We start from the raw sequence: 12,005 nt of genomic DNA on the forward strand, positions 1-12,005 counted from the left end.
CTCGCAAAATGAAATATCAGTGATAGTACAGCTCTTTGACAAAAACAACAACTTTCTCAGAGGTTAAGGCATCAATGAAAAATCTTGCACCAATTGTACAAAACAAGGCCGTATTTGCTGTCTGTTACTGTCAATAGTACATCAGATGTTCTCTAAATTGATAAGCAGAAGCAGCCTACGATACACAGCTGAAAGCCTCCAAACTCTAGCAAGGACTGATTATTAAACTGTCAAAAGGATTTCATTCCCTGTAACACATAAGACTAGTGACTCATTGCATTCCACCTGATTAGCAATTAGATGCGACGCTTCTTTGTGAGGCGGCATCCATTATGGGGTTTTCGTGTTGTGTCCTCAATGAATACCACAGGGTTCTTATCTCCACGAGAATGAGTGTAGCCCTCTCTGAAGCTTAGAATAGCTTGCTTCTTTTTCTTGAAGTAAGTAAACCCATTTACTTTCATGACCACGGATCCCAAGCCTCGGTCCCTGGCTTCACGTCCAACATGTTCTGCAGTTGATTCAGCAGAGTATCTTGCAACTTTCCCTCCTTTTCCTGTTAGCTTACCTGCACTAGCTCCAAACTTTTTATTCCCTTTCGAATCTGTCACAGTTACAAAGGCATTGTTGCGAAGAACCTTTATATGAACAATATCAGCATCCTGCTCAATGTGATACCTAGAAAGTGGAGCACCACTTGGGAAACGCCTTGCATTGTCCTCCGTAAGTCCTCTAACAAAGTCCATTGGCCTATAATTGTTTCCCATTTCAGCTTCCTTTGGGCTTCCAGAATGTAAGAAACACCTCCTACCAACATTACATGTTGAACAACCATTCGATCCCGAAATTGAGTTCTGATTACTGTATATTTTGCTTTCAGTCGTCCCTTGAATACCTGCACCAAAATGATCCTTTGAGCAAAAGTTCAAAAAGCTTATCTTAAGACCAGAATAAGACACAAGGGCATGTGTATTTCAGAAGCTTAGAAGAAAAAGTAGAAGAGATTCCTCGATCTCCGAGATGCTGAATTTAGATAAGACATTGTAACAGGTTTAAATACATCTAGTTAATAATAGATCACATGTTCTACCATTGATAACAACCAAATCATAAGAAACAGGGAATTGAAACAAACAATCAAAATCTATATAGAATTAACAAGATAGAGTTAGAATTAGAATATAGGGAGGATAGATTAAAAAAAGGAAAGGAGAACCAAGCCCATTTCCCTTTCTGTTACTCAAGAAGCTAGTAATGGTGAGGCTAATTATCAAATCCAAAATCTCTACTCCATCTCTTTAGAAGTCTCTCGGAGAAATTAACTATAAGGTCTCACAATACGACGTATAGTGAGCCATTTTCTTTCTCCCACACTAGGAACAACAGACTATCTTTAATTAAAACCTTAATTTATCAAGAAATGGAACAGTAGCATAATAATCCAACAGGGTGGGGAAAACAAATACAACAAAATGCCAGATAGCCAATATCAACAAGTTCCCATTATGGAAAAATTTGAAAGAACACTATATGGGATACCAACAAGAGAATTTTGATTTTGCAGTGCTTAAAGACAGGATCATTCTTAATTTTTATTTCTTGCTTACCTATTAAAGCAGCAGCATAAATAAAAGTAATCAAGGCAGGTAACCGCTAGTTTTTTTTCTGTCTTCACCTGTTGAATGCTATATGAGATGACTTCTTAATTTGGTTTTATCACATCTTTGCAAGATTTCTGTTTTTCTGTATAATATGCATATTCACAAAGTGAAAAGAAAACAGACAAAATATTAGTCCTCCACCCTTTCCATCAAAAATAGGTTATCTTCCCCCTTCATTCCCAAAAACCGTAGTCTTTAGTTGAAATTTTCCATTTACTTAGAAATTGGAATCAAATAATATCCATAAAATGCTAGGTAATTCATAAATCCGCAAGCAAGGAAAACCTCCAAGTACCATTTTCCATTTTGATAGTCCACTATTCTACATTATAATTGTGATGCAAACTCCCTTTATGCTATCTTTTGATCCTCCTCAGTCTGAAACAACTTAACAAATTCTTCGTGTACTAGAGAGAGAAATATCAATAGTTTATCTAAAATTGTGCAACTAAGGATGGATAAGCTTTCACTCTTCAAGTGAAATTCAGTAAACCAGCAAGTAGATGCATCATTCATCTTGAATATCAAGCAAAAGATTTAATCATTACATCGGACAAATATTGAATATAAATAAATAAATGTTACAAGATTGGTGTAATTGGAAAGCAAACAGTCATTTGCAACCATTGAAATAAAATTTTAGGACAATACGCTTCAAAATAAGCTCAAAACTAAATTCACACACTTTGAATAAAAATGGAAACTAGGTATGGAGCGATACACAATTTGATGAAGAGAATTGCACAGCATTTAACAAGAGGAAAATAAACAGTACCCACCAAAATTTGGAAGTGTTGAAAAGGTCCTGAAAGCTTGAGGATGATCCAAAGATCGTAATTTGAAAGCATTGGCAGCCCATAAGACACTCCGAATGAGTTTCATCTTGCCTGTAACAATGCAAATCACTTCAACTTAGCATTTATTTTGACAAAAAAAGTATGAATAATCAGAAAAACCTTTCTTACAAAAACCTCAAATCTATCATACTTTCTTTCCAACTTCTTATTGAACTCATAAAATGATATCATTTCTTTATCATCAAGTTATTTCACTGTTAGATGATTAAAGGAAAGAACATCAAACTATAATTAAGAAATGGGAAGTTCATATGTAATATCCTAGAGGTATAGAAATTCAAAGAGACCCTTCCTGTAACTACTTTAATCCAATAGTACCATATGCATTAGAAACAAATCCAACTAAATATTTTCAGGTAAATTAACTTAAATAGCAGTCCGCCCAAAAAAATAGCCCACGGATGTGTAATATATGTATAACTATTGTACTTGAGCATAATGGAGTTAGAGTCCTACAATGGTATCTGTTATGTACAAAATACAAATTGTAGTCTAAAAGATCACACAACCCAATCTCACATGTGTAATTATCGTTATAGTCGTGCACCAAGAAGATACTCAAACTTGCTCCTTTCACGCTCAAGGAACAAAAATACACAGAGTAACATGTTCTAGTCTATCATTACAAGCTGAATGAAATTTCCACAGCTCAAACACACCTTTTCTTTTAACTCAAAGTACAACTTAAAGATCCATGAAAACATAAAGCAGCAGGAAATCAAGATCTAATTTTTATACAAGGATTCATTAAAAAATTAAGAAATCGATGCTGAGGCAATTTCAATTTGGATAATCAAAGCAGAAACAAACGCAAAATTTAAAAAAAAGCAAAAAATTGTTAAGATACCGCTGAAACCGAAAAATTGATGAAAATAATAGATGGAGAAATTGTAAAGCTTGAAGTGATGGATAAATAACTTACTTTTGCCACTGAAATCTCAGAAATGGAGGAAAAAAGAAAGGAAAAGATACGGCAATGGAGGAAAGAAGAAAGGAAGAAGGAATGTAGCCTAGGGCTTTTGTTATTGAGGGTATTGTTGGAAATAGAGAAACTATAAGGCATAAAAAGGTAAATTACTGTAAAAAAATAGTAATAATTTAAGACAAAATTTATAAATCTTTTAACCACCTTTTAATTTTGTCAATAAATCAAAAGGGAAAATATACAATTAAGAGAGAAGTATATTAACTTCATCCTCAAATTATTTACCGTCTTTAAAAAACTTTATTTCTGTCATGTTCATGAGTGTTTTCAATATTTTTATTCAAAATTAAAGACAAAAAGAATCATATGAAGTTTACGTGTTTGATTTTGCAAATACAAGATAATCTTATTCAACTTATTGGATTTTCGAAGTAATGATATATTGAATTTTCTTTACGTCGGTTTTAATTGTTTAGTTTTGATTTATTTTTAAAAAAAAATAGAATCACGTTGAAGGTTGGCTTAGTATAATTTACTTTATAACAAATAATTGTGTATAATGTTATAAGTCTGTAATACCCAGGTAATCTAAATTACAATTAATAAGATTTTGGGTCTCTCTTGCTTAAACCTGATACAAAGAAGTCTTCATAAAGACACACATTTAACATTATTTCAATAACAACAAAAGTTGATGAATTCAATGCTTAAACACAAAACTTGTCAAAATATAAAACTAACAAATCATAATGGTAAAAAAAATATTCTTATATGTAGCGACTCAATTTTCTTTATTATATAAATATAAAAACAATTTTTTCCCTCATACTTAGATACTTTATTGTTCTCAATAGGAGTAATAAGGAAGAGCAATGTAAGGCCAAAATAAAAATCAAAACAAATCCATCTGTTCCTTCTACTAAAGAAAAAATAACAATGAGAACTTAAATTGTTTGACATCTTGGCCTCAAGAACTGTTCCAATCCTTTGCATTCTGTCATGTAAATCCATAACAATGAGAACTTAAATTGTTTGACATCTTGGCCTCAAGAACTGTTCCAATCCTTTGCATTCTGTCATGTAAATCCACTTATTTTCTATCAACTCTTAACGATCTAACAACAGCTCATGGCACACTGCTGTTTCCCTCTCGTCGACAAGAGAACATATTACATATTCACTTGTCTCATGTCAACCAAAAGAGAACGAAAGTAACAAGTCTTTGACCCAAGTATAAAGGTTGCAGCAATCCGATATTGACTGTTATGATCTGAACTTAGATGTCAGCGTCAAGAAAGTTTGCAGAAAGCGTTACCTGGAGAGAGAGAGAGAGAGAGAGAGTAGTGTCAGACTTTCACCTATCACATTGCAAACAAGAACATGATGATGAAATCAACCAAAGATTAGGGCTTTCAAAGAATCATCCTCAGTGAAGCACATAATCAAGTGTCATGTTTTCAAGGTTAATGTGAATACAGTATTACAGTACATATGCCATTTTTATTTCGCTCCATTCTTCTTGTATATCCAACACAATCAAATTTTGGTTAAAAAATGTTCACAACGAACACTGATGTCATTACTAAAAAATGTTGGTAATCGTTGTCTTTGTGTATACTGCAATCTTTTCCTCTGGTAAAATTATTTATTATATATATTAATGGATACTTATTCATGTATAATGCAACCTCAAGAGTAGCTTGTGCTTGACATGTACCTTTTCACCAAGTTTGAATGGAGGAAGACCCTTATAAGGGCATGTACCGCAGCGGAAAGCATCACCAAGGCCACACTGCAGACATCAAAGACATGTCCCCCAAAAATACATAGTTTAAAAAGGAAATCAATTGCAAAACTCAAAAGCAGATCAAGAAAGGTTGGGGTCAAGAAAGAATTGACTACTTGTTCAGCTGCCTGCTAATCACACTATAAACATCAATCAGTTACCAACTGACACAAATTTAGCAATAACGAACGACTGTAAAATAATTTAGAAGGTGAAGAAACAAATTAGGTAGTTGAAAAGCTCTTATACAAAACTGTGACAGTAAAAGGCAACAAGTCATGAACTTTACCATTCTCAAAAGAAGAGGGAAAAAAAAAGGCAACAAGTCATGAGGTCCCAGTTAAAAAAGACATGTATTTTTTTGGAAAACCATATTTTGTGTACTCTTTACTTTTCTACACCGCTCATTTACTAGACTAGAATTTTCCCACCAAATAAATAATTATTAAGGCATTAGTTTAGAAAAACGCAACAAATCAACATCATTTTGATTCCTCTGAAGAGAAACTTCTCATTCAAAGAGGTGAAATGTTTTGGGAGAATGAAAATTATGCCAAATAATCTTGGTGACAAGAGCGATCTACTATATGACATAAATCAATATAAAAGAAACCATACACTGCCACAGGCAGATTGAGGATTGTTCAGTTATTCAGCAGTTGGTCCAAGTTGCACTTTTGTCTCAGCTTCAGCCCGTCCGCATGTACAATTTTTGCATGCTTTCTTTGTTTTTCCAACTTCACAGTCATCAACTGCACCGGCAAGTAAGCAACAAATTGAATTAAATATACTACTGAAAGACTAATAATGTCAAGAGGTAAACAACCTTAGTGCATTAAACTTACCACTTGGCAATTGTGGTTTCTTCAGATCTTCCTCAGTGAGAAGGCTATCCTCATCAATGAGATCTGAATCATCAACAATCTGAACTTTCGGTAAACTTTTTGCGACTTTCTTGATAGAAAAGGATGAACCAACCTTCCATGAAGGTTTCTTTGCTGTTATCTGTTCACGGATTAAATTAGCCACACGACTTTTTTAAGTCAAGATCAATAACTTCAAGGCTTTTTTTTTTACAACATCTGTGTCTCAGTCCAAACTAATTGGGGTCAGCTTTGTGAATCCTCTATATCCAATCCGCTTCATTTGGGCCCGTCATTCTACTTCTTAATTTATCATTTAGGTCAAGTGGAGGTTTTGTAAAACTAGGGATTCTCAAAATTTTAAATGTATCCCTATGAAACCATCATAAAATATTTAACCAAGCCAAAAGATTCCTATTAAACACTAGATTCAATCTAAAGTGTCCCTAATAAAGACCAACTTCAAGGCTTGGGTTGCAGTTGAAAACTGAATAAACATCAAAACAGTATTATCAGTGACTAGATTAGCATCATTACCACACCAATAAAAATAAAGCCCTGAATGAATTTAATGCCATGAAATAGCTATTAAGAAACTTATGACAACTTTATTTATAAAAAAAGGAGTTATCACAATTTGAAATGAGAGAGGAATTTTTTTTTAAAAGGGGGATGATGTGGTCCTGTGGAGGAAGACAATGAGCAAAATCCAAGGCATGTGGATGAAATACTAACCACGATAGAGTGGCCAGCTTCAAATGACTGTGTATCAGAGAATCCAGCCAATAATAACTTGCGGTCATGGGTGGATTTTTCCTGCAATTCAGATAAAAGGACAACTCACACCCCCATACAATTTCTCCATGAAAAAAATACACATAAAGTGACAATTCACTCACCTTTGAGACTGATTGAGAACTTAGGCTAAGTAGGACTGTTCCACCAGGCTTCAACACTCTTGAGATGTCCCCACACAATTTATCACTAGGAAACTCAAGGGACCTACAGATGAGAGCAACAACATCCATAGATGCAGACTCCACTGGTGTCAGATCTGTAATAACGGGATGTTAACAGCAGGAAAAGGACTACATTATTACGGACCTCTAGCCAAGGGGCAAGCACATGAAGCAGAGGTAGAAGGTACTTAAGTCAAAGGGGGCGCATTAAAGGAAAAAGAAGAATATTAAGGAGACAAGTTCCCTCTCTTACCACCAACTTGAGAACTTCTTTCTTCACACAATGCTCCTCGCACCTACACCCTCTCTCTCTATGTACCAACTTCATGTTTTATGACAGAATTACGGTGAAGAACAGTTTCTTCTGTTTCTGTGCTAAGAATCTATTACATGAAGCATTCAAGGTTGTAGAAACAACTTCTAATTATTCAAACAGCTTTCTTAAGTCACCTATTTATCTCCAAAAACTACCCACTAGAAGAATCTAAGAATACTTAATCTACAGTCATATACTTCTCAAAAAAGATTCAGACATTGGATCCATGAGAAGGAAAGAATTACGTCATATAGATAAGCACAATTCTTCGAAAATATTGCAATTCTAACACTCTAATTAGTCTCTGGACAAAAGGACTTCTCAATAATTGGCTCCACATTCCATTCTAGTGTACCAGGTTGCCTTTGATATCGCATACAACAGAAACACTAGTCCTCAGACTTGTCAAGAGCCAAAAGGCTAAAAAGGCATCAAGATCCACTATGGCTTTGAGCATAAAGCATGGGTTTTTAGCAAATACAGGCAACACTGAAGATGTGTATGTGAATATCAAGAAGTATAAATAAATATAGAAATAAACACTAATTATTTGGACCAAGGCATTGAGAATAAATATAATTAACCTTAGATAGGGGTTGTGGAGGTCACGGATTAGGGTAGAAGGTTAGTTAGATAGTTAAGTGTTGTCTCGCTTATTTCTCTGTACTAGTAGTCATAGTATTCCCTTGTAATTTCTTGTCCTTTGAGTTTTGTAATTATTTGTTCCTTTTTGTACTTCGATTATTGTTTTATCTTTTAATGACTTATGTTCAAGTTGATTTGTACGGTTGTCTATAGTATCAAGTTGATTTGTACTGTTGTCTATAGTATCTTGCCATGACTTTATCATTTCCATTGTTTCTTTCTTTATGCTGCTTTGGACTGTTTTTTTCTCTTGATTTGAGGGTCTATTGGAAACAGCGTCTCTACCTAGGTAGGGCTAAGGTCCACGTACACTTTACCATCCCAGACCCCATTTTGTGGGATTACACTGGGTATGTTGTTGAGGTATACAATATCATTTCATAAATGCAAGGCCAAAAATTGATCGTATACCAATAGTATACCAAAAAGTAAAGAACCTTCAAATGATATAGCTCTCTACAAAAGATACCCAAACCTCTAAACATCCCAGAACTACATGGATGCACCAAAAGTAAACAAGGGATAGAAGACTACTACTCCACTGCCCAAAACTAAATTCTACCCCTTCAAAAGCTCTCATATTTCAATCTTTCCAAATGATCCATACTAAAGCTAGAGGAATAACATTCCATGCCCTGCTTTTCCTTTTGCTTTTTCCAGAGAAACAACAAATCCTTGACAGACTTTGGCATCACCAAAGACATACCAAACCAACTGAACATATCCCACCACAGTCTCGTAGCCTGACAGAAGTGTAGTAAAAGATGATCTACCTCTTCACCCGCCTCCTAGCATAAGTAACACCAACTGATAAAAACAACCTTCCTTTTCCAAAGGTTTTCCTCCGTCAAAATCACCCCTCTAGCAGCTAGCCATGAGAAAAAAACACCTTCCTTGGCAACTTAGGAATCCAAATCAACTTTACAAAAAACGCCTAATCCGCCTTCACCAATAGCTTCTAATAAAAGAACTTGACAGAAAAAACGTCTTTGTTCCCCAACTTCCATCTCATAGAATGGGGTCCTTAGATGGACTCACAATGCTAATGGTGTAAAGCTAACAATCTTTCAAAATCATCACCTCCCAGTCCCGGAAATCCCAAAATGTATCTCCTCCTTGTGTCCCCCTAAATCCTACCTTGTCTCTTTCATCAATAAATCCCAAAAACAAAATTTTGAATAAAACTCTTCATCTATTTAACCTAGAAAAAACATTGCAACAATCTTTCTTTTTGATAGGGCATATAGCAACAAACTTTTTCTTTGATAGGTATAACATGGCGACGGACTTAAGAAGGAAGAGGCCACGAATGTCAACAAATCCAAATAGACTAGCAAACGTATTATAATCTATAACCTCATCCCAAAATGAAGATAAAAAGATCTGAACGCTGACAATGAAGTGAGCAAAAAACTGACATAGTAAACAAAGCGAGTCACTCATGGTCAGTTGGTCACAACATAAGCATTAAGAAGACTAGAGAAGTATCAGTGCAGCACACATAAGGGAGAGAATTTACTCTGGGTTGAAGCTTGAGTAACAATCATTGGGTCCAACTTCTCAGCTCCCTCTTTCTTCAAGATATTGATTGCATTGTATACCACACTAACTGGTACCATAACATCCTCGACAAGCACCAGTATACTACCGTCTCCGTCTTGGCCGCCCTACAAAAGAATGAAAACTTGAATTTAGAGAAAAAACAATAGTACATCCTCAAAAACAACATTTGCACCTCAGAAAGGTGTGTTAGCAAGAAAACAACCCATTCCCACTCCCCCCCCTCCAAAAAAAAGAATGGGGTGAGATGGCCAAACTACGGCTCTACCTAAATGTAATAGTCGTTATACAATTTGCAGCAGTGTTATCAAAGGCGCGCTTTAAGCGCGCTTAAGCCTTAAAGCGAGGCTCAAAACGTGTTGAGCGCTTCGCCTCACTTTATGTGCGCTTCAGTGTCGTCATCAAGGTTCTAAGGCAAGTTTTTCCTTGCCAATGAGCCTTTTATGAAGAAGTGAAACTAAATAATTGATATTTCACTTAACCATAATTTTTTTTCAATTTCTTTGGTCATATATTTGTCATTCATGTTTATAATTATTAGTCTTGGACTATAACATATATATTTGTATTCTTTTCTCCCTTTGCGTCTTTTTTCATTAAAGCCTACGCTTTATTTGCGCTTAAAGCCCCCATGGACCTTAGAGATTTTTTGCGCTTTTCGCCTTTGATAACACTAATTTGCAGAAAACTCACACTCGGAAACTAATTCAATTCCCTCTACACTTTTACAATCTTATGCTAGTGTTGTCAAATGCGCACTTAAGACATACTTTTCCTTGCTAATGTGCATGATCCTGAAGAAGGGACATTAAACAATTGACATTTCACTTCTTCATGATTTTTTTCAATTTTTTTGTCTATATATTTGTTATTCATGATTATAGTTATTCGTCTTGAACTGCACATACATATTTGTATATTTTCTCCATTTGTCCCCTTCTTCATTACAGGGTGCGATTTATTTGCGCTTTGTGCCTAAAGCCCTAATGGACCTTAGAGTTTCGCATTTGATAACATTGTTTATGCTCCAAGCACATCAATGAAACGCCCAAAAAAATTAGCAAGAATTATGAAAAGGTGGTAAATTTATCTAGTGCAAACACATTAACACAGGCATGTGGAAATTAGTGATGAAGTTAGCTAAAAATATGAATGATGGTGTGGATGAGGTGAACTCCTCTTTGATAACGGTTGATTCATTATAACAAATTTTATATCCTTCTTTCTTTCTTTACATGAATGATTGTAAGGAAAGACTCCTTCACCTTTGGTGACAAGGCGATCGCCTCTCACAACACTGATTACTATACTACTACGAAAGTTTTTCATTTATATAAAACTAAGAATCTGTATTCTGTTAATCTAACTAAAAATAAAGGTAACAATGTCAAGCTCGTCGCACCAGACTTTCTTTTATAGACAATACGTTTGATTTAAACTGTTATTTAGCTTACAGCGAGTTTATTTATGCTAAAGATGCAAATATTTGATAATTTCATATCATACTTCTCTTCCTTCTCCCTTAATCCATAAATTCCCTTCAGTTATGATTAAAAAAAATGGAAGAGATATAAGCTGGAAGCATGTTACAAACAGGGGGAGCCAAGATGCTGTTACTCTGTTAGGGTTCATCCGAACCCCCTTCGGCAGAAAATATTACTATTTATGCATGGTTAAAATTATTTTTTATGTATATATAGTAGATGTCGAACCCCTTAGGTTAGTTCGTGTGTTTACTTTTTCAGATTTTGAACCCCTTATTAAAAATTCTAGCTCCGCCACTGGTTACAAACTTACACCTACTAACTGGCTAACAATGATGCAACTAAATATACTTTTGATTTACGGCGCAAGATTATGAAAATAAAGTCGAGGTCATTGAATTGAGAAATTCGGAAAGGTTAACTAATATACGTAACACACTGATAGGTGAACATTTCTTCCAACTATTGTTCAGTCCCAAACAAGCTGGTATTGGCTATATGAATCTTCATTTCTTCATTTTAAGCTCATATCACATCATCATCATCTGATCATTCTAAATAAAACAGGAGTGACAAACGAAAATTGCTTCCTATCTTCTGGAAAAAAAATGGAGAGAGAAAGGAACTTACCGTGACTGCCATGATCAACCACCGGCGGCGACAACAAATTGCAGAACTGAGCAGCTAATAATTAAAGAAGAAGAGGTTCCACTCCTTCAGGCTTTCAGCTTTTTTCACGTTCTGAAATTAGGGATTTCTTAGTTCTAATTACCAAATAACGAACGCATCTAAAAGTAAAGAAAAAAGAGCGACGCCGTTTTGACTTTGGAGTTCTTTGAAAAAGAAAAAAAAGTAAAAAGAAACAACTGAAATTGAAAACAGAAGACATAATTTAATTTGACCTCAGCTCATATCTAAACTTTCTAACTTTGATAGCATATAAATAGGG

The 12,005-nt window shown here is 34.9% G+C and overlaps 3 protein-coding genes across 5 annotated transcripts in view; all 3 read right to left on the minus strand.

The window, feature by feature from the left end:
- LOC125826461 (60S ribosomal protein L13-1) overlaps nucleotides 1–12,005 on the minus strand; it is a 196,701-nt gene that overhangs the window by 15,893 nt on the left and 168,803 nt on the right. The gene's annotated exons all lie outside the window — the stretch shown is intronic.
- Nucleotides 50–3,522, minus strand: LOC125826459 (probable ribosomal protein S11, mitochondrial). The gene is made up of 3 exons (XM_049505793.1): nucleotides 3,441–3,522; nucleotides 2,441–2,548; nucleotides 50–895 (listed from the first exon to the last, which is right to left on the minus strand). Exons 2-3 carry the CDS (start codon nucleotides 2,541–2,543, stop codon nucleotides 297–299), a joined length of 702 nt encoding a protein of 233 aa, XP_049361750.1. The 5' UTR covers nucleotides 2,544–2,548; nucleotides 3,441–3,522; the 3' UTR covers nucleotides 50–296.
- LOC125826460 (anamorsin homolog) lies at nucleotides 4,469–11,846 on the minus strand. The gene is made up of 8 exons (XM_049505794.1): nucleotides 11,687–11,846; nucleotides 9,532–9,679; nucleotides 6,992–7,146; nucleotides 6,828–6,908; nucleotides 6,075–6,234; nucleotides 5,848–5,981; nucleotides 5,161–5,235; nucleotides 4,469–4,758 (listed from the first exon to the last, which is right to left on the minus strand). Exons 1-6 carry the CDS (start codon nucleotides 11,696–11,698, stop codon nucleotides 5,878–5,880), a joined length of 660 nt encoding a protein of 219 aa, XP_049361751.1. The 5' UTR covers nucleotides 11,699–11,846; the 3' UTR covers nucleotides 4,469–4,758; nucleotides 5,161–5,235; nucleotides 5,848–5,877.

This window comes from Solanum verrucosum, unplaced genomic scaffold (assembly GCF_900185275.1).
Source record: "Solanum verrucosum unplaced genomic scaffold, falcon-dt-bn FXZP01000060.1, whole genome shotgun sequence".
Taxonomy (NCBI): Eukaryota; Viridiplantae; Streptophyta; class Magnoliopsida; order Solanales; family Solanaceae; genus Solanum; species Solanum verrucosum.